The sequence below is a fragment of the Rhineura floridana genome, chromosome 7 (assembly GCF_030035675.1).
Source record: "Rhineura floridana isolate rRhiFlo1 chromosome 7, rRhiFlo1.hap2, whole genome shotgun sequence".
NCBI lineage: Eukaryota > Metazoa > Chordata > Lepidosauria > Squamata > Rhineuridae > Rhineura > Rhineura floridana.
The window spans coordinates 7,740,912-7,764,629 of NC_084486.1; the positions used below are offsets into that span (position 1 = coordinate 7,740,912).

The 23,718-nt window shown below is 39.1% G+C and overlaps 1 protein-coding gene across 4 annotated transcripts in view; it reads left to right on the forward strand.

The window, feature by feature from the left end:
* Positions 1 to 16,951, forward strand: part of PLAU (plasminogen activator, urokinase) — a 29,993-nt gene extending 13,042 nt beyond the window's left edge. The window contains exons 11-12 of one of the 4 annotated variants that reach the window (XR_009763891.1): positions 12,942 to 13,126; positions 15,647 to 16,951. Coding sequence is in view for 3 of the 4 variants with exons in the window: in XM_061634828.1 (XP_061490812.1) it covers positions 454 to 642 (189 nt within the window). In the remaining variant the exon portion in view is untranslated. Of the gene's footprint in view, positions 1 to 453; positions 5,623 to 12,941; positions 15,616 to 15,642 lie in introns of those variants that run through there. The other 3 variants (XM_061634830.1, XM_061634829.1, XM_061634828.1) reach the window with 3 other exon arrangements.
* Positions 16,952 to 23,718: the final 6,767 nt, after the last annotated feature.

A 23,718-nucleotide genomic window follows, 5' to 3' on the forward strand; every position in this document is an offset into this window, starting at 1 on the left:
CCATTCATACATTGTATGACAATGTAATGGTCTGGCTGATGCAGCCCCTGTCAGTAGAATACTCCTATTATGTAGCTAGAATATTTAGAGTTTCATTTTTCCCCAGCCCAATCCCAGACATCTTGCAGATGGGCTGCATATTTCTGCAACAAGAATATAATCCTATTTATTAATATGGGCTAACCCAGCTCCTTTGTGATTTGGAATCTATTGAGGATGAATTCCTTGACGATATTCCTGAAGTGGCTGTGGCTCCTTCCTTCCATGGTGTTCTATTATTGTAAAAAGAGGTCACTAGTGCAGTCACATAAGCAGTGATACCAGAATTCCCAAGATGCATTTCTTCCCTTTATATGAAACTACCTTCACTGCTAGTATCCACACCCTGATTTAGGCTAAGTTATACTGATTTTGGGGAAAGATAACCATCATTCCTATGTTTTGACTTATCAGGGAGATTCTGGTGGTCCCCTGGTTTGTGTGAGCAATGACAGGATGGTCCTATATGGGATTGTCAGCTGGGGTGACGGCTGTGCTAACAAAGAGAAGCCTGGAGTCTACACAAGGGTCACAGAATACCTTCGCTGGATCGAAACACACATGAATGGAGTCCATTTCAAAAGTTACCACCTTCCTAAATGAAGACGGGAGCTTTCCGTGGAGCATGGGGCTGACGCATGGCATTAACCATCATACCAAACTCAGGAAAACTGAGCCAAATATTATTGCAGTGGATGGAAACTCCAAGCCTTGTTTTGGAGTTGACCTTTCCTCTTTAGTGGCTACGTTTCTTAGACTTTCATCAGATTAATTTGTTAATGCTCATGTCGTTATGTCTGAAGCAAAAACCTACAGCCAGCACTGTGAACAACACACATTCTCCCATGGGGGAAAAATCCTACAATATTTAACATTTAAATGAGAAGTGTTTACTTCAGCCAGTGTAATGTACATGTGGCACTTTCTACAGGAGTCAGTATTATACTATGCCAGTAGGGTTTTTTTGGTAAGGTTTTGAAATCAGCTACTAATTTACTAACAATTAGTGCTACCCAGAAAAACACAGCTGTCTCATTGAATTTAATGGGATTTAAGGACAAATATTCTGGCATATTGATTTCAATGGCATTATGTGCTCTCTGTGGGATGCAGTGTCAGATTTTTGAAAAAATGAATCTAAATTTGGGTTTCTTTACATTTTTAAAAAGCATGTTGGAGATACAGGCCATTGTGATCTCAGGGTAATAAAAAGGGGAAATCCCAGGGGGCTTACTGGGTATTCATCACTCAGGTCAAGAATCAGTGGGTTGTCCACAGAACCAACCCAAGATATATTCTCATTCCCAAGTGGTTATGCCATACAGTCTGAAACGTTTGCATGCTGCTTCATTGGTGTCCCTGAGATATGTCACCCCAAACTCACAGTTTGGATTGCTTCTACAATCAAGCCAGCCCTGGTTGTCCAAGGCAAATCAGCAAGCTAGCTCTCCAACATATTAACCTCACACATTAGTCACTGAGCCATACAGCAGGTTATTTCTTGATAAGTAACGTTGGGGTAGGGGTGCAATCTACACAGAAGTTCTCCAGTCACTGAAGTGCAGGGAGGTACGTGAGGCTACCCTAACCTTGCTGGAGCTGAGCAGGTGCAGGTCTGGTCAGTGCCTTGATGGGTAACTGTGTGGGAACCACATCTATGTCACTTGAGCTCCATGATGGAAGAAAGGCAAAGGGGAATTAAAATGTAAACCATTTCTGGCATTTTAATTTACTACAGACAGAAATGTTAGTTATGAACTTTGAAAAAGAGTGATGGGGAAAATTCTTTTAAAAGAAGCAGCTTTAAAACAAAAAACATTTTGGCTTTTGTTCCAGGATTTAGTTATCTCTGGCTTAGTTCAACTTGCAGTTCCACAGGAGCTGCTGAGATGAATGACTAAGATAAGAGTGAGTGTATTTTAGCATTGTTAATTAATGAATGTATTTCAACAAAATCCATCAGTACCTACTTCCATTTTGGCATTCATACTCCCCAGTTCCTTCCTTAAGGAATGATTCTACCATATTTGTCCAACTCTCTGTATAGAATGATGGCAGGATTTCTGCTGTCAATTTTAATTATAAGGTGACTAAATTCTATTATGCACCTAAAAAAACCTCTGACACTGGTGTGTACAAGGCAAAATTTTGTTATGTGCCTCCAAGTCGACTACGACTTATGGCGACCCTGTGAATCCATGACCTCCAAGAGCGTCTGTCATGAACCACCCTGTTCAGAGCTTGTAAGTCCTGGTCTGTGGCTTCCTTGATGGAATCAATCCATCTCTTGTTTGGCCTTCCTCTTTCTCTACTCCCTTCTGTCTTTCCCAGCATTATTATCTTTTCTAGTGAATCATATCTTCTCATGATGTGTCCAAAGTAGGATAACCTCAGTTTCATCATTTTAGCTTCTAGTGATAGTTTTAGTTTAATTTGTTCTAACACCCAATTATTGGTCTTTTTCGCAGTCCATGGTATGGGGAAAGCTCCCCTCCAACACCACATTTCAAATGAGTTGATTTGTCTCTTAATCCACTTTTTTCACTGTCCAACTTTCACATCCATACACAGAGATCGGAAATACCATGGTCTGAATGATCCTACTTTTAGTGTTCAGTGATACATCTTTGCAGTTGAGGACTCTCTCACAGCTGCCCTCCCCAGTCCTAGCCTTCTTCTGATTTCTTGACTATTGTCTCCATTTTGGTTAATGACTGTGCCAAAGTATTGATAATCCTTGACAAGTTCAATGTCCTCATTGTCATCTGTAAAGTTACATAAATCTTCTGTTGTCATTACTTTAGTCTTCTTGACGTCCAGCTGTAGTCCTGCTTTTGTGCTTTCCTCTTTAACTTTCATCAGCAGTCGTTTCAAATCATTACTCGTTTCTGCTAGTAGTATGGTATTGTCTGCATATTTTAAATTATTGATATTTCTCCCTCCAATTTTCACACCTCCTTCATCTTGGTCCAATCTTGCATTCCGTATGATATGTTCTGCGTATAGATTAAATAAATAGGGTGATAAAATACACCCCTGTCTCACACCCTTTCCGATGGGGAACCAATTGGGTTCTCCATATTCTGTCCTTACAGTAGCCTCTTGTCCAGAGTATAGGTTATGCATCAGGACAAGCAGATGCTGTGGCACCCCCATTTCTTTTAAAGCATTCCATAGTTTTTCATGATCTACACAGTCAAAGGCTTTGCTGTAATCTATAAAGCACAGGGTGATTGTCTTCCGAAATTCCTTGGTCCATTCCATTATCCAACGTATGTTTGCGATATGATCTCTGGTGCCTCTTTCCTTTCTAAATCCAGTTTGGATGTCTGGCATTTCTCTCTCCCTATATGGTAAGAGCCTTTGTTGTAGAATCTTGAGCATTACTTTACTTGCATGGGATATTAAGGCAATTGTTTGAGAATTACTGCATTCCCTGGGATCCTCTTTCTTTGGAATTGGGATGTATATGGAACGCTTCCAGTCTGTGGGCCATTGTTTAGTTTTCCATATTTCTTGATGGATTTTTGTCAAAAATTTTACAGATTCGGTCTCAGTTGCTTGTAGCAACTCTATTGGTATGCCATCTATTCCTGGTGATTTGTTTCTTCCAAGTATTTTAAGAGCAGCTTTCACATCACATTCTAAAATTTCTGGTTCTTCATCATACGGTTCCTCCGTGAATGAATCTGTCATCCTGGCATCTCTTTTATAGAGTTCTTCAGTGTATTGCTTCCATCTTCCTTTTATTTCATTTCAGTCAGTCAGTGTGTTCCCCTGTGGATTATTCAACATCCCTATTCTTGGTTGAAAATTCCCTTTCGTTTCTCTAATCTTTTGGAATAGGGCTCTTATTCTACCCTTTTTGTTGTCCTAAGAACATAAGAACATAAGAAGAGCCTGCTGGATCAGGCCAGTGGCCCATCTAGTCCAGCATCCTGTTCTCACAGTGGCCTACCAGGTGCCTGGGGGAAGCCCGCAAGCAGGACCCGAGTGCAAGAACACTCTCCCCTCCTGAGGCTTCCGGCAACTGGTTTTCAGAAGCATGCTGCCTCTGACTAGGGTGGCAGAGCACAGCCATCATGGCTAGTAGCCATTGATAGCCCTGTCCTCCATGAATTTGTCTAATCTTCTTTTAAAGCCGTCCAAGCTGGTGGCCATTACTGCATCTTGTGGGAGCAAATTCCATCGTTTAACTATGCGCTGAGTAAAGAAGTACTTCCTTTTGTCTGTCCTGAATCTTCCAACATTCAGCTTCTTTGAATGTCCACAAGTTCTAGTATTATGAGAGAGGGAGAAGAACTTTTCTGTATCCACTTTCTCAATGCCATGCATAATTTTATACACTTCTATCATGTCTCCTCTGACCCGCCTTTTCTCTAAACTAAAAAGCCCCAAATGCTGCAACCTTTCCTCGTAAGGGAGTCGCTCCATCCCCTTGATCATTCTGGTTGCCCTCTTCTGAACCTTTTCCAACTCTAGAATATCCTTTTTGAGATGAGGTGACCAGAACTGTACACAGTATTCCAAATGCGGCCGCACCATAGATTTATACAACAGCATTATGATATCGGCTGTTTTATTTTCAATACCTTTCCTAATTATTGCTAGCATGGAATTTGCCTTTTTCACAGCTGCCGCACACTGGGTCGACATTTTCATCGTGCTGTCCACCACAACCCCAAGGTATCTCTCCTGGTCAGTCACCGCCAGTTCAGACCCCGTGAGCGTATATGTGAAATTCAGATTTTTTGCTCCAATATGCATAATTTTACACTTGTTTATATTGAATTGCATTTGCCATTTTTCCACCCATTCACTCAGTTTGGAGAGATCTTTTTGGAGCTCTTCACAATCCCTTTTTGTTTTAACAACCCTGAACAATTTAGTGTCGTCAGCAAACTTGGCCACTTCACTGCTCACTCCTAATTCTAGGTCATTAATGAACAAGTTGAAAAGTACAGGTCCCAATACCGATCCTTGAGGGACTCCACTTTCTACAGCCCTCCATTGGGAGAACTGTCCGTTTATTCCTACTCTCTGCTTTCTGCTTCTTAACCAATTCCTTATCCACAAGAGGACCTCTCCTCTTATTCCATGACTGCTAAGCTTCCTCAGAAGCCTTTGGTGAGGTACCTTGTCAAACGCTTTTTGAAAGTCTAAGTACTATGTCCACTGGATCACCTCTATCTATATGCTTGTTGACACTCTCAAAGAATTCTAATAGGTTACTGAGACAGGACTTTCCCTTGCAGAAGCCATGCTGGCTCTGCTTCAGCAAGGCTTGTTCTTCTATGTGCTTAGTTAATCTAGCTTTAATAATACTTTCTACCAGTTTTCCAGGGACAGAAGTTAAGCTAAGTGGCCTGTAATTTCCGGGATCCCCTCTGGATCCCTTTTTGAAGATTGGCGTTATATTTGCCACTTTCCAGTCCTCAGGCACGGAGGAGGACCCGAGGGACAAGTTACATATTTTAGTTAGCAGATCAGCAATTTCACCTTTGAGTTCTTTGAGAACTCTCGGGTGGATGCCATCCGGGCCCGGTGATTTGTCAGTTTTTATATTGTCCATTAAGCTTAGAACTTCCTCTCTCGTTACCACTATTTGTCTTAGTTCCTCAGAATCCCTTCCTGCAAATGTTAGTTCAGGTTCAGGGATCTGCCCTATATCTTCCACTGTGAAGACAGATGCAAAGAATTCATTTAGCTTCTCTGCAATCTCCTTATCGTTCTTTAGTACACCTTTGACTCCCTTATCATCCAAGGGTCCAATCGTCTCCCTAGATGGTCTCCTGCTTTGAATGTATTTATAGAATTTTTTGTTGTTGGTTTTTATGTTCTTAGCAATGTGCTCCTCAAATTCTTTTTTAGCATCCCTTATTGTCTTCTTGCATTTCTTTTGCCAGAGTTTGTGTTCTTTTTTATTTTCTTCATTTGGACAAGACTTCCATTTTCTGAAGGAAGACTTTTTGCCTCTAAGATCTTCCTTGACTTTGCTCGTTAACCATGCTGGCATCTTCTTGGCCCTGGCGGTACCTTTTCTGATCTGTGGTATGCACTCCAATTGAGCTTCTAATATAGTGTTTTTAAACAACTTCCAAGCATTTTCGAGTGATGTGACCCTCTGGACTTTGTTTTTCAGCTTTCTTTTTACCAATCCCCTCATTTTTGTGAAGTTTCCTCTTTTGAAGTCAAATGTGACCATGTTGGATTTTCGTGGCAATTGGCCAGTTACATGTATGTTTAATTTAATAGCACTGTGGTCACTGCTCCCAATTGGTTCAACAACACTTACATCTCGCACCAGGTCCCGGTCCCCACTGAGGATTAAGTCCAGGGTTGCCGTCCCTCTGGTCGGTTCCATGACCAACTGATCTAGGGAATAGTCATTTAGAATATCTAGAAACTTTGCTTCTTTGTCATGACTGGAACACATATGCAGCCAGTCTATGTCTGGGTAGTTGAAATTACTACCACATTTCCTAGTTTGGATGCTTTGTATATTTCTATACAATAACTATTGTAATAGTTCTTTGTCCCTACGTACTAGTCGCTGTATTGTTGCATTTAGGGTTCGGACCGTGTTTCTATCTGCTTTTGGTTTTGCTTTCCTTCTCTCTTTAACTATTTTAAGAGTGTCTTCAGTCATCCATTGAGGTCTTTCTCTCTTTGCATTCTTCCCTCATAACGTCTCTGACTTCCTTCCATAGTTCTTCTGGTTCTCTGTCAACTAAGTTTAAAGCCTCAAATCTGTTCCTTATTTGATCTTTACATGCTTCTGGGATGTTATTTAAATTGTATTTTGGCATTGTGATTGCTTTGTTGGTCTTCTTTAGCTTTACTCTGATTTTCGATACGACCAGTTCATGATCTGTACCACAGCCTGCTCCTGGTCTTGTTTTCACAGAAAGTATGGAACTTCTCCATCTTCTGCTACCAATTATATAATCAATGTGATTCCTATATTGACCATTTGGTGATGTCCATGTGTACAGTTGTCTTTCCGGTTGCTCAAAAAATGTGTTTGCAAGAAACAAATGATTGGCTTCACAGAATTCAATAAGTCTTTCTCCTGCTTTGTTTCTGTCTCCTAGGCCCCATTTCCCCACAATTCCTAGTTCTTCTCTGTTCCCTACTTTCGCATTCCAGTCCCCCATGATTATCAGCACATCTTGCTTTGGTGTGTGATCAATTTCTTCCTGTACTTCTGTGTAAAATCTTTCCAATTCCTCTTTTTCTGTGTTTGCCGTTGGAGCATAGACTTGGATGATGCTTATGTTGATAGGTTTCCTGTTTAATCTCATTGATATAACTTGCTCAGACCTTGTGTTGTAGCTCCTAATTGCTCTTGCTACATCACTTCTCACTATTAAAGAAACCCCATTTCTTCTTAATTTCTCATTTCCTGCGTAAAATATTTTGTAGTTGCCTGAAAATGTCCCATTCCCATCCATTTTAGTTCGCTCACACCAAGTATTGTAATGTTGATGCATTCCATTACTTGCTTCACAATTTCTAACTTTTCCAGCTTCATGCTCCTCACGTTCTTATTGTGTGCGTCATACAACTCTGGACTCTCCTTTCGTATCTGTGTGCATCGGCCTTTGGGCTTCCTTTTGGCTTTGACCCAGCTGCATCATTAGTCACAGCACTACTCGATTTGTCCTTTGTTCTTCCCCAGTAGCTTGGTGAGAGAGTTAAGTTGGTTGAACAAATTGCCTTTCCTCAGAAAAACTTTTGTCCTGGAACCGGGGGGGGGGGCGGCATCTGTAACATAATTATCACCAACCTACAGCTTGCAGAATTTTTCAGAGAGGGGGGCAGCCATGACAGTTAAGGTGATATGAAACCAATGTAAGTTGGTGATATAAATATGATCATTGTCTCACAATCAAGTTCTCTCAGGGATATCCCACATAGTCTCTATTTCTGAAAATCTTTCCACTATCCCGTATTGACTTTGCAGAGTCTTACATACTTGTACTCTGAACTGGGAGGAAATAGGGTCAGGAGTCAGCAAATGAGGTGGCCCCTCATCATCAAGAACATTTGTAAATATTGCTTGTCAGTTTACCTATTTTCCTAAGACTCCTAGTAGTAGCTTTTTAATATATATAAAAAGTGGTTTTATTCAATGAATATAATATATATATATATGGGGGGGCTGGAACCCCAACTGTTATTTAATAATTTTACTTTGTTTAACTTATTGTTTATAAATCGTGGATTTAAAAAGCCAATAAAATATTACTGTTGTGTGGACTTCCCTTTGTTTCTGCTGCCTTAAATCAGTCACTGGTGGTAATCCTGCAGGCTCAATTTTCTCTCTAATTTTGCAAATATAGCAAAAAGTAAGAAATATCATTAGCTCACATTAACAATAAAATTAATCTACCACTCCTGACTTATATTAATAGAAGCTGTCTGTAAGTCCAAATAGGAATCCACATGAGACTGATGAGTTGACTATAAAACATGTGTTCAAATGCAGAAAGGGCAGTCAGATCTTCAGACCACTAAGTAGTAACTGGTGGGTGTTTATCGTTTCAGCCTTGAAGTATATGTCTCTTTGCAAATATAAGGGCTTGCAGGATCCACTTTAACTGTTCATCTGTTACAGTCCTGTAGCCAGCCTTCCTTGTTAGGTGGGGCAACCACATTTCTAGATGGGACATTTTTGGGGGTGGGGGGAGTGCACAGCGCCAGCCAATCCCCCCCTTTCACTGGTGTAGAGGATATGAGGGCCAAGCCACGGGAAGGGAAAGTCATTGACCTTTCCCCTCCACTATGCAGAGAGTTTATTAACTTGCATAATAGGCTATGTAGAGGTCAAGCTAACAGAAAATTTAGTATGAACAGGATTTAAATGACTGGCATATTTTTTGTTTCATGAGAAAAAAGGATGTTGAGGATAAAGTGAATACCAAAGAAAGGGAAATTCTCAAAGAAAAAAAGCACTAGCCACTATAGTTGTGAGTATAGTGAGTGTATATTTATTTATTTATTTAATTTATAATTTAATTTATATCCCTCCCTTCCTCCCAGCAGGGAGTTTAAAAGACTAAAGGGTAACTTAGCATAGATACTTTTTTCAGATCACTTTAAGTTACATCTTTATTTCACCCTTAAGCAATAAGCACACAATCCTGCTCTACTCAACATAATACAGAATAAACAAACTTTTGCTTCTTATTGTAGGCAAAGAAACATGCTTCTTTATTGCTAGCTGGGTAGAGAACAAGTGAAACTGAAACTGAAAAGCAGAAGAAAGGAAAGTCCGAAAGAGTGGTGTCTAACTTTAGCCCATAATACAAAGTTCTAATATTTAACTCTTCAAGGGTCATGTTGCTATTCAGGGCTGGCTCTAAAGGGCGGCAAGGTTGGGCCCTACCCAAGGGCCCTGTGGCCCAGAGGGGCCCCTGAAGGACCCCTCTTTAGGGTGGGGGAGTAGTGCTCCCCTTCCGCGATCAGCAGCAGAATAGCTGCCACAGATAGCACCGCCTGTCTGTTCCCTCGCTCTGCCTACCTTTCCTGTGTTTTGTGGCTGCCTGTGCAGCGCTACCCTTAACCAAGATGGTGGCTGAGGTTTCCCTAAGAGGCTGAAGCGTCTGCCGCCATCTTCGTTGATGGCAGCCCTGCATATGCGTAGCACGCATGCAATCCATCAACCAAAATGGCAGTGGAGGCTTCACACCCTTAGCGAAACCTTGGCCGCCATCTTGGTTAAGTGCTGCACTGCGTGTGGAGCCGCAAAACACAGGGCAGAAAGATAGGCAGAGTGAGGGAACAGGTGGGCGGTGCGATCTGTGGCAGCGTGTGCCAGGGACCGGGGCAGGCTGGAGCCCAAGAGCCCCAGCATGCCTGGAGCCAGCCCTGCTCACTGGTACAGAGTGCCACCACCCAGTGGCAGCTGGTCCATTAGGGCAACTGGGACAATGCCCCACCAACTTCAGTCTTCCTTCATCCACCCCCCCATCTTCTTTCCTACAACCAGTCCAGGGGATGGTCCTGTCTATCAGAGGCCTCCTCCTTAGTCTCCGTGTTGCCCTTGTAGAACTCAGCAGGGAGAAGGAGGGTGCACAAAATCAGAAACAGTTGGCTCTGCCTGTCATTGGCTCTGGCTCCACCTACCATTGGCCTCCCTGGCTGCTGCCCCACCAGGCTCAATGGGCACCAGCCACTACTGCTGGCACCTCTTTTTTCGCTGCCCATGGTAGCAATTTTGTGCTGGCACCCATGACACGTTTGTCAAGATATGAGTACCGGCACCTCATTTTTCACCAAAAAAAGCACTGTTGATTCGGGTGAGGATGTGCGCACTAGTACTCTCACCAAGGAAACACCCTCAGTCCTGGATTTCTAAGGAGTATATCTGTAGTATACATGTGTATGCAAGCATATTTGTTGCAGCCATAAACATAACAAAATTATTTTAATATAAAAATAGAAAAAGTAATATTGCTAAACATTAGAAGGGTACATAGTGTTTTTCATTAGATTTATGTACATATGTGGAAAGAGAAAATTAACTTTGATAAGTCAATACAATGCTAGGAACCCTTAATTCAGGATTAGGATGTTTACTGTAAATGTCCCCTCAAAGGAACAGATACCTCAAGTTTGGTAATTCTGTTTTTATGTTATTTATGACCATGTAAGATTATTTTTATATATATATATATATATATATATATATATATATATATATATATATATATATATATATGAATTATATTCGTATTTTTGTTAAACGTGTGTGTGCGTTCCAATATAAATGAGACCCCTTCACTGGAGATACCTTTACTATTTTGAGCCTTGATTTCACAATATCCTTACTTTTAAAAATATTTTTTAAATACAAGTGGGACCTGTTCAGGATTTCAGCCAGTCAGCTGCATTCTTTTCCAGGATACTCCATTCCATTTAACCTTCTCCTGATTTTTTTATTTTATTTTCCCCAACAAGCACTGAGCATGCTCAGTCTTCATTGGGCTGTTTGAAGTGTTTCATCCCTTAAGGGTTTTTTCCCCTCAATTTTTTTTGTACTTCTGCAAACCTCTGGGTTACTCCAAGCCTACTGATACATACCTCCCTTTTGTGAGTGTTATTATGTGCACATAAGGAATGTGTTCACTATTAGCATAGTATATTTGGATAAAGCATAGTTTTAAGAAGAACATATAAAAATCATAATAGTCACACTTTTTAATTAATGTTTATATGAAAATTCACAAGGAAAGAAAAGAAAAATAATATAATAATAAAATAAACAAAAATATTGCAGGTACAAAATATAAAAATAAAATTAAAGAAAAATAATATATGAATACTAATAATACTGCTAATAAACCACCAACAGTTTACATTACAGATATAATGCCCATCGGTAGATGCATCTTGAATTAAGCATATAAGTTAATATAAGTCCTCCAGATGTCCACATAAAAGTTTTGATGAAATCACCATATTTTTATTTCAACATTTCATATAATGATGCTTTTTACCCATCGCTCTGTAGTGATAGCTATCCCTAAGGAGCAGCACTGTTTGCAGTAATCCACTTGGGGGAGCTGTAATATAATTTGCAGCTAAGAGATCGTCATTTCATTATTCAAGTAATTCTTGTAGGATAGATTTTTCTGTAGGGCTTTTACTGAAAATAAAATTCAAAGCAAAACATTTGCAGGGATTTCAAGGAAAAATAAAATAATAGGAAAAGATCTGTTCAATCTGGCTGGTGTTAATTCAGGGTAAGCACTGCAATATGGTTAAAGTATCCCTATAAATCAATTCCAGCAGGGGTTAGAGTACAATCTCCAAAGGTGATTCATAAATGGTTCCTCACCCGTAGGTGGCTTCCATTAATGTGTCCCAGAGCAACTCCGAGGTGCTGGAGGAATTGCAGTTCAATTGGCATGTATGTACATATGCAGTGATATTGCCTAGTGGTGCAAGCCTTCTGGATGGAAATATTTCAGGAAGAGAGTTCAGTCACTGGACAGTGGATAAGGTCTGCTCCACAACTGGCACTTTGGGGTTTGTTTGAGGGCATAGAAAGAGATTTAAAACATAAGAAATTGCTGGACCAGTTATTTTCAGCTGCAAGAACAGTGATAGCACAGAACTGGAAGGATTTCAACCAAGTAAATTTGGAACAATGGTGTAAAAAGTTTGGCAGGTTGCATTACTGAAGAAACTTACGCAAATTCTGAGGGTGGTGAGGGGACCAAAAAAAGCACTTTTATAAGAGTTTGGATGCCCTTTATTAAATTTATTAAATTAAATCAGCATTCACCTCCAAGTGGCTATGTACGTCTGTGGGTATACTTGAGAAGCAATTGAGTCTTATCCTGGTGCTGCAGATGGGGCCTGGAACATCTGAGAGGAAAATGAGGTTAGAATGAGATGAAAGCAGATTTTTTATCAGTTAATAGGTAGCAGTTATTACTTAGACTTACTTACCTACCTGAGTTGAATTTTGATCGAAAGAGAAAGAGTTAGGATGAGATTGTATTTACACAGGGCTGAGGGGAGTTGGATAGGGTGGACTCCCGGCTGAGCCGGCAGGATCCCAGCTCTGCTGGGCTCTGCTGGCTGAAGTCCCTCATCCTGGCTTAGCTGTGGCTCAGCCAGGGGTCTGCCATGGAAGCCAGCCCAGTGGAGGGGGTGCTGGTGTAAGCCAGTGTAAGGCCCAAGAAAGGGGTGTTCAGGGGGTGTCAGAGGAAGGGATGGGGGGGACTTACACAACATCCAACTCCTGTTCAGAGTGCTCCTATGGGATCCAATCTGGGCCAAGTTACGCCAAGAAAAAGGTCAGTCTAAGAAATAATTACAATGGAAGTCTATGGAGAGTGCTTACACCCCTTTAGGGGTATTCATGAGAGCTGGCTTTTACTTTCCAGTCCCCGCAGGCAGCTCCTGGCTGAGTCTGCATTCAGCCAGCCCAGAGGCTCCCAAACAGCAATTGGATGCCACGGACCTTCCCGCCAGCCCCTCCTCTGCTGACACTCTTCCGATGGTTTCCTATGAGTTGGATTGCTCTGCCTGTGCTTCAGCGGATATTGCATAAAGTTCTTGCAGAAATAAGGTAGTAATAAATGTGTCTATCTGATAATACTGTTACACTGGTACACTGAAAAAATACATATTGCACCAGCCCCCCCACAAATTGTGTGTGTGTGTGTGTGCGTGCAGGGCCGGCTCCAGGAATGCCGGGGCCCTTGGGCATCAGCTTGCCCTGGGCTAAGACGTGTGTGTGTGTGTGTGCGCGCACACACATTAATTCCGGCTGATTAGAATGACTGCAAGAGTTGGCAGACAACAGTTCTGTTACCATACAATTAAGAAAACAGGACGGAAAAGTCTGAGCAACCTTACAGTAAAAATAAATGCAGTTCCATCGTAGGTACAGAATAATCATTCTCCTTCAGAGTTAATACAGTGGCAGAAATATTATCTGAAAAATATTTACCACTTTTGAAAACACTGCTGGATGTTATTATTTTACTGTTATTATTATTTATTAAACTTCTATCTCTCCAAGAGACTTCGTGTCAAGATGGGGCTGTTGTATTCTTGCATGCCAGTTTGAGGAGGAGTGTTAGAATAAGCAAACTTGCACATTCCCTTTAAGGGATATTTGGGAAATATCCCATATACCTGTTTACCAGTGATGTAACTTCCTAAAGGGTGGGGTTACCTAGCTTCTTTTCCTCCTCCTTTGTCTGGTAGTTTTTGTATATTCTCCATTAAGCTTGAGGAGAGAGAAGCATCCACATGGCTTCTCTTCCAAGATGACCGTTAACATGGACTGAGACTCCTTCTATTTTCACCTAAGCTAGAGCCTATGTTTCCTGAACATATGAAAGGTTGTGAGTAAACATTCTTTATCTTTTACTTAAGAAGATTGTGCCTGTAATTATTTGTGTCTGAGGGAAAGCGTGGACTGGTTGATGCTCATCCCGCTGGTTGCATTTATATCTCTGCTAAGAAATAGGACCATGAAACTATTCCTATTTCACATATATTTTTAAAATACCAAACACTTACTAGATTCAGGTCTTGAAACATGGGAGGTTTGGGTGTACCAAACTTAAAACTGTGCTTTGATGCTTCTTTACGGGACAAATTGGGGCAGACAACCTACAACTGGCTACATATAGCTTAAGTACACTTGTTAGTGTGCAAGTTAGGAAATCAGGTTGACACCAAACTCTCTCTTACAACATTTGAGGATTTGTGCACGAGCTCAGATCTAGAAAGAAAGGGACTGGCAGTGTTCATATATAGAATGCTTATAGAGGCCACAATGAGCAACACCACAGGTTTCAGAATGAAATGGAAGGAGGAACTAGGTATTGTAATAGCTGAACAGCAATGGAACCAGTTTTGCATTAAGCCCCCTTTAAAAACTGCTTCAGCCAAAATCCAAGAAGCAGCACTTAAAGTGCTTGTTTGTTGGCACTGAGCACCTCTGAAGTTGTATCGTATCAATAACTCATTATCTCCATTGTGCTGGAGGGGATGTGATGTCGTGGGCTCATTCCACCACATGTGGTGGAACTGTGAACCAGTCAAACATTTTTGGAATATGGTCATTGGAAACATTTCAGATATCATGGGGCAACTGTTGATCCCAAATACTGCTCTGGCCCTTTTGTCTTATACAGAGCACCTAGACATGCCGATAATATATCAAAACCTGATCATATTCTTATTAGTGGCGGCCCACAAGGAAATTTCATTTCAGTGGAAACTAGCAGATAATCTCTCAGCTGAAAGGTGGATGGGCAGAGTGTGGAAAATAGCGCTCTATGAAAAAATTGATGAGGCATTATAGAAAAGTTCATGGCATCTAAAAAGAAGACAAATTTGATGATACATGGTACCCATTTATAGCTCAAGTTAACAGGACTCTACGAGTTTTCTCTGTCCTCCCACCTCCATCTCATGTTTCACTGTGGCGAGAGTAAATTTTCCACACTGCTACACATAGATAAGTAAAGAGAGTAGAGATGGCTATTGGAATGTATGATATGCCACTTCGACTAACTGTTAGAACTCTGTAGCTGACATATAATCTTGATATCATTTTTATATATGCTGTACTCCATGTTTTGTTGGTTTATTATTTGTTTTATTGTAGATTGTAAAAAATCAAATCAAATACGGTTATTTTTTAAAAAAAGAAATGGACCATGTAAAAAGCTACACCCTGAGACCTCCTGCTACTCAAGAAAGTGGGGGAGTGAAAAACATCTAATTTGAATGGAAAGTGTGGTGTGGAAAACAAACTTCTTATTAAGCTTCTATAAAAAAATAAGATTGTATCGTGAGTGCTACTGCTCCGAGCAGAGGAAAATATACTGTACACTTAATAGAACACCATGTTTTCTTTCTGCACAAACCTTTGCCATTAAAAAGTTAAGTATATTGGGAGGCGCTCAAGTAGCATAATTTTTTGCAGCATTTCCAAAGGTTAATTAATATGACATATAAATGCCATCAAAACAAAACAGCTATTAGGTTGTTATTATGATTATGATATAATTATAATGATAAAATAAAATTCATGTTTTTTTTCCTTTTAATATTCCTCCCAAGCAAGTGTGAATAGGATATTGTGTTATGTGAGCCTGCTGTCAAACCGTGCATACCATTCTATGTCAAACGCACAACCTTCTATTATGCCTCCATACTTTTAAATGAGGTACCAAAGATTTAATCAGAAAAGCTTGGAAGACACCCAGAAAGCCCTCCTGAAGCATGGTGAGAAGAGGTGGAGATGAAGAGGAAATGACTACTGGATTTGGATATGTATCATATGAAGAGCAAACGTGCAAGTGAAATCTATATAGTTGTGGGGAAGGAACTAATGGGGAATTTTATATATTCATACATGTATAATAACTATTAAGAAGGTATATGTTTTATAATCATAAGGAATAAGCATTGAATTGCAGGCCTGTTGAGAACAGGCTCAAAGAGAATCCTAAAATCTATAGAAAAAGCAGACAAACTTAGTTTGAACTCTTGGGTTCTTGCCAAATAGGCCAGTGCCAAGACCCAGCTGATGCATGATTAATTACCCTATTGTTTGGAATCAAGGAGCATTTGACCTGTGAGAGAAGTTGTGATTGATGTAATAAGTGGGAATTGCCAATGTTTGATTCTTGAATACAGCAATGATGCCATCTAGAGGGAAAAATATTTACAGCATAATCAAAGTGTTTAATGAAGAGAAATAGTGAGATTTTATAATAATGTTTAAAACAATATTTACAACTTTATAAGTGTGTTTTCATTAAGAAAAATGTACATCTGGGGTGGCTTGCTTGCCTGCCTCTATATCTCTGAGACTGAAAGATACTAGTTAGCCAAAGTCATCCAGCTTTTTCCTTAGTCTGTGTGGTTTCACAATGTAGCTCAGGGTTTTTAAATAAAATCCTCTTTCTTGAGCTATGTATTTTATAAGTAAGGAAATGGGATTTCTGAGAAAGTATAAGGACACAAATCCCCTATGGGAAAGGAATAGAACTGGGGGTGCTCATACATTCACAAACACCCTGAGCTGAGGCAAAACTTAACTCAAGGGAACTTGTCCAAATTTCTCCGGTGTACCTGAGTCAGCCTGACCCATCAGGAAACAATGGCATATGGAATGTAAGTATGCTTGAAAGCATATTCACAATAGTAACTGTTCCAACTAGAACCAAAATTCATTAGTCTTGAAAAGACAGTAGGACAATGGAGATGTTAACAAGGTGGACAGAATCTTGGAATCACCACTGGAGTTTGCTAATGCTTTCTGATTGGTTTGGAATGATGTTATGTGGGCAAGGACTCATGAGATTGGTGAAATCATTGTCACATATTGTAACTGTATTCTATAAAAGTGCTTGCACACAGTGCCTCAATGCAGTCTCTCTTGGATGTTTCTGAGGGGCTGGCCCTGCATATGGCTCTGCATATGCTTGTAAGAATAAAGGCCTACCTTTTACTCCAAGCCTGTGTCTTCAATTTTATTCAAGGACCCCCAGCAAAAGATCCCAATGGAGAAAGAATTATCCTACAGAACGATACACATCCTAAGTCTGACATGTAAAGACCACCTGATGGCCCAATCAAAAATTAGAACCTCAGTTAAAAAATGCTCCCATGTGGTGATATTGCTTTGAACAGGAACCGTACATTTGGAAGCTGCTTAGTTACTACAAGGATCTTTCTAGCCCACAATACGTTATAGTTTATTGCTGAGATATTATATTATTCATGCTACATAAGTGCTGTCTTGGAACATGAAATCATTCTGCTGCGGACTCCGTTACCTCAGTCTAGGGATGAAGGGATTCAGGTCGAAATCAGGTCGAAAACATGTAAGAACTAAGAGAGAAGGTGGGGGGGCAGAGGCAACACAGACAGATCGTAGTAACATGGCAAAGATTATAAACAGGCATAATTTGGGCAGCCCATCTATTGTGTTAACTGTAGCAAACTCCATTCCAGAGGCTGCTCACACACAACTTTGGGAGTACTGTGCAACACAGCAGACAAGACCCAAGACTGACAGCATCATACTCATCATCCTTATATTCACATATTGGTGTTGTTGCACATTTGGTGCCATCAAAATCAGAGCTATGTTGATGTAATGATACATGAAGCCGCCCTGGGCTCCTGCTGGGAGGAAGGGCAGGATATAAATTAATTAATTAATTAATTGTAACTGAATCCAGACCTGGAATGTGTGGCCCCATCTGCACTATACATGTAAAGCAGTATTATACCACTTTTAACAGTCATGACATACACAAGCCCCCCGGGAACTGTAGTTTGTTAAGGATGCTGAGAGGACACCCCTGTTTCCTTCATAGAGCCGCAATTCCCAGTATTCACTGGAAAGAGGGGTTCTTTGTTAAACCACTCTGGAAAATGTAGCTTGTGAGGGGAACAGGGGTCTCCTAGCAACTCTCTATACTTTTAACAAACTATAGTTCCCAGAATTTTTTTTGTTATTGTTGTTATGTGCCTTCAAGTCAATTATGACTTATGGCGACCCTATGAATCAGTGACCTCCAAAAGCATCTGTCATGAACCACCCTGTTCAGATCTTGTAAGTTCAGACCTTCAATCCATCTCTTGTTTGGCCTTCCTCTTTTTCTGCTCCCTTCTGTTTTCCCCAGCATTATTGTCTTGTCTAGTGAGTCATGTCTTCTCATGACGTGTCCAAAGTATGTTAACCTCAGTTTCATCATTTTGGCTTCTAGTGACAGTTTTGGTTTAATTTGTTCTAACACCCAATTATTGGCCTTTTTCGCAGTCCATGGTATGCACAAAGCTCTCCAACACCACATTTCAAATGAGTTGATTTTTCTCTTATCCACTTTTTTCACTGTCCGACTTTCACATCCATACATAGAGATCGGGAATACCATGGTCTGAATGATCCTACTTTTAGTGTTCAGTGATACATCTTTGCAGTTGAGGAACTTTTTTAGTTCTCTCATAGTGGCCCTCCCCAGTCCTAGCCTTCTGATTTTTTTACTATTGTCTCCATTTTGGTTAATAACTGTGCCGAGGTATTGATAATCCTTGACAAGTTCAATGTCCTCATTGTCAACTGTAAAGTTACATAAATCTTCTGTTGTCATTACTTTAGTCTTTTTGACGTTCAGCTGTAGTCCTGCTTTTGTGCTTTCCTCTTTAACTTTCATCAGCATTTGTTTCAAATCATTACTGGTTTCTGCTAGTAGTATGGTATTGTCTGCATATCTTAAATTATTTTTTAATTTTTTATTGAATATATAATAATGAAACAACAAAACAACAACATGAACAAAAGCTACAATCCCAAGCCCAGGTCACTGAGGATGAATATATATGTATAACATAGAACGGAACAAAAAGGTAACAAGCATCATTTTCAATACATTGGAAGAGAGATGTAATAAACTTATGGATATGCCATTTAAAATACAGTTCCATATTTATAAATTAATTAACAAAAGTAAAATTACCAAAAATTAAGAGAACCATATGGATCTACCTGTAGATGACAGAAGGTCATGTAAACCATATTTATTTGCATATTCAATAAATGACGACCATGTAGCCATATATAAATCGGATTTAGTGTTCTCTTGTAAAAAATGTAAGTTATGGGTAATTTTGTCTAATAAGGCCAAATTCCATATATTTCTGTACCATGTCATTTTTTCCAGATTTTCTAGTGTTTTCCAATTTTGCACCACCGTTTGATGAGCTGCCATTAATAATTTAGAGATCAATAATTTAGATTTTAATTTAGCATTTTCATCTCTAAACACTAATAAAAGAAATAATTCTGGAGTAAATATAATATTCTCTTTTGTAATATTTATAAGTTCTTTATGCACTAAATTCCAAAATGGGACAATTTTAGGGCATGTCCACCAGGAATGAAAATATGTACCTTTATTAGAACATCCACGCCAGCAAAGTGGGCTCATATTAGAAAATATATATGACAAACGAGTTGGAGTTAAATACCATCTATGTAGTATTTTAAGGTTAATTTCTTTATGGGTAGCGGATATAGATTTATTATATTTAGACGAACAAATATTTTTCCATTCCTTATTATTTAATTCCTGTTCCCATTGAAATTTGAGCCCTTTGTTTGAGTTGTTCCATTTGTAAATCTAATAATATTTTATAAAACGCAGGCACGATACCTTTACCTCTAAACCCCAATGATAACATTGTGTGTTCGAATCCAGTTAGTGGGCGAGTGGCACACCTTCTGATATCAGGGTCTTTAAGAATATGAGTCAATTTGAATATATGAAGCCATCCCAATTTTAAATTCGGAATGTTTGCTCTGAGCTGTTCCAGTGTAATTGGACAATCCTGTATGAAAAAATCTTTAAGCCTAAAGTAACCATACTGTTCCCATTTTGCAATGCATTTCTTAAGTGTTTCATCTTTAACGCTAGGATAGGATGGTTGGTAAAATGAGTACCCAGCATATGCCGGGGGGTAAAGAAAGGCCGGGGAAGGAACTGGCAATCCCACCTCATATATATAGTCTGCCTAGTAAACGTCGCAAGACGTCACCCTAAGAGTCGGAAATGACTTGCACTACAAGTGCGGGGACACCTTTACCTTTATAATGATGAGATTTCTGATTGCCAATTTTTCCAGATTAAAAAAGTAGCTTTTGTAAACAGGTTACTAATAGAGTGTATGGAGGAATATTGTAAATTTGTAAATGCTAATGACCACAATGGTCTGGAATGTAACATATGATCCTCCAGTTGAATCCATGTTTTATTAGTTCTCATAATTATAAAACTTAATTGACAAAGTTGAAAGGCTGAGTAATATATCTGTAGATTAGGGAGTCCCCATCCCCCTTCATCTCTGTGTGTGTAATATACACTTTTTGCTAACCGAGGTTTTTTTGTTTTTGAAACACAAATCTATTTATTATATTTTGCCATTTATTAATCTGTTTTGGCTGGAGGAAGATGGGAAGAACTTGAAAGAGATACAAAAATCTCGGAATTACATTCATACGAATGGAGGCTATTCTTCCTAGTATAGAAAGATTAAGTCTGGACCATCGATTTATATCTTTTTTAGGTTTATTTATCAATGAATAATAATTAGTACAAAGTAATTGAGATATTTTTTCAGGAATTTGCACTCCCAGATAACAAAATGAAGTATTACAGATTGGTATTTCCAATACTTTACGAACTTCTAATTGATGCCCAGGTAGCATATGAAAAAACATACCATTTGCTACCGGGCCAAGTTCAAGCTTCTAGTTTTGGTGTACAAAGCCCTATACAGCTCTGGACCAGGATACCTGACAGACCGTCTTATCCCTTACATACCCAGTCAATCACCACACTCTGCAGGTGAGGGCCTCCTGCAGATACCATCTTATCAGGAGGTTCATTCTGTACAATATAGGAAAGAGACCTTTAGTGTGGCAGCACCTACCCTGTGGAATTCCCTCCCTTTGAATATTAGGCAGGCACCATCTCTGCTATCTTTTCGGCGACTTTTGAAGACTTTTCTTTTTCAACAAGCCTTTTAAGTTGAGAGCTATCCCAGTCTGTGTCTGTGTCAGAATTGCTTAATAGATTTTTTAATAATGTTTTTAACCCTTTAAAAAAAGTTTTTAAAATGTTTTTAACGCTGTTTTGTCTTAATGTATTTTAAGATTTTATGGTGTTTTAAAGTGTTTTTAGTGCCTTGTTTGCCGCCCTGGGCTTCTGCTGGGTGGAAGGGCGGGATATTAATTAATTAATTAAATAATTAAATAATGATTTATTATAATTGATTTTTAGCCCTGCTACCTCTGCAAATTTATTCAACTCTTCTTTAAGTGATTGTGCTGCTGACTTTGGATCCCCCAACAATAATACCATACGTCAGCGTACATATTAATTCAATGTTCATCTCCCGCTCTCTGATACCCCACCATGTTAACATTACTACATAATTGCAGTTCCAGGGCGAGGGCAAACAGCAAAGGAGAAAGGGGACACCCTTATTTGGTTCCTCTTTCAATAGTAATTGGGGTTGAGTCCATTTTGCCAATCCTAATCAGAGCTTTAGTAGGGACATAAAGTTGTGATATTGTTGATATGAAAGTTTCGCCCAATTTAAATTTTTTAAAGACTTTTATTAAATAGTCCCACCTCAAACAATCAAATGCTTTAAAGATGTCTAGTGAAAGAACTCCCAGGGAATATTTATTTGTTATTGCATGGTGAATTACATTCAAAAGCCGTCTAATAGGGTCTGAGATGTGGCTTCCTGGAATAAAGCCTGACTGGTCTGGATGGATTATATTTGAAATCATAGTATTAAGGCAGGTTGCTACAATAGATGTAAATAATAATTTTTGATCTTGATTTAATAAATTTATAGGTCAATATGATTCCACTTTTTTCCTATCCTTATTTGGTTTTGGTAATAATATTATACGAGACAGACTCCATGTATCCGGTAAAGATCCACCTTCCCATATAAGATTAAATAGTTGAACTAAATGTGGAATAAGAATATCTTTACATTTTTTATAAAAAGAACTACCAAACCCGTCTGGGCCAGGGGCTTTATTTTGTTTTAATTTCTTAATAGCAATAGCCACTTCTTCTATTGTTATTGGTGAATTAAGACTTAATATTTGGTCTTCTGATAAATATGAAGGCTAGAAGCCTTGAAGGTAATCTGCACCCGAATTTTCCTTCTTGGGCGTGAATTTATATAACTCTTGATAATAATTAGTAAATGTAGAATTAATTACTTTGGGGTCATAAGTAAGATTCTCTCCTTCCATATGAATTACCGGTATTTGTGAGAATTGGCACTGAGAGTGTAATGCACTTGCAAGTAATTTGGAACTTTTATTACCAGATTCACAATATTTTTGTTTTATAAACCATAAAGATTTGTCTATTTTAGTAGAGTCCAAAGCTTCTAATACCTTATGTTTCCTACATAATTTAGTATAAATTTGTGTAGAGCTTGTAATTTTATGTTGGTGTTCCAAGGATTTAATCTCTTCCAATAGTTGTAATTTAATCAGATCCAGTCTTTTTTTGTTTTACCCCCTCTGCAATACAATGCCCCCTAATAGTAGCTTTCATTGCATCCCATATAGTATTAAAAAGTACCTCTGTAGTAATATTAAAGGAAAAATAATCATTTAAAGCTCCAGCCAAGGCTTGGGGTGCCAGCTGGTCCTTCAATATAAAGGAATCAAGTCTCCAGGAAGGGCTAAATGAGTTATCTGTGGACATATTAATAAAAAACCTCAACTGCAGCATGATCTGATACAATCCTGGGAAGAATATTAGCTTGAGTAATTGCAGATATTTTTTAAATTGTTTTTATTGATTTCATAGTAATTTAACATGAATAATATAATGATACAAAAAGACATCAATTTAACTTTAATACCCTCCCCCCTCCCCCCACTTGAGAGCCAATTCCTGTTTTGATTCGGTTTATGTGCTATGTTGTGGAAAGTATATTGATAAGTATTGGTATACAGGTGATTATTGTAGTGAATGAAAATTAAATACAATATTAACATGAGATGGTTTAAAATGGTAGGAGTATTATTATTCGTTTAGGAAAACCAGATAGTTTTTGCAGATGAAGAAAGCTGGGTATGTAGGTCTCGTTGTGAGGTGTATTCCATGTAGTTCCACCATACTGACGTGAACAATTCCGGTTTTGCAGCACCTCTTAGAAATCGAAGATGCAGCGTGATTTTGTCCAGTATAGCTATCGTCCATATTTTGTTGAACCAAATCTGCAGGTTAAGTCCATCTTGATTTTTCCAGTATATTGTAATATTGTTAGTCTCGCTGCTATGAGTAGTTTACATAGCAGATGTTTTGATTTTAATGTTTTGTTTTCATCTTTGAATAAAGATAATAAAAACAGTTCCGGTGTTAAGTGTATTTTTTCTTTCGTAATGTTGTGAAGTTCGGTATGTACTGAAGTCCAAAATTTTTTGATCTGTGGGCAACTCCGCCATAGGTGGAAGTATGTTCCTTTCTGATTGCATCCTCTCCAACATAAGGGAGATGTTGATGAAGATATATGAGAGAGTTGTCCTGGTGTATAATACCATCTGTGAATTGTTTTCAGCATAGTTTCTTTATGTGTTGC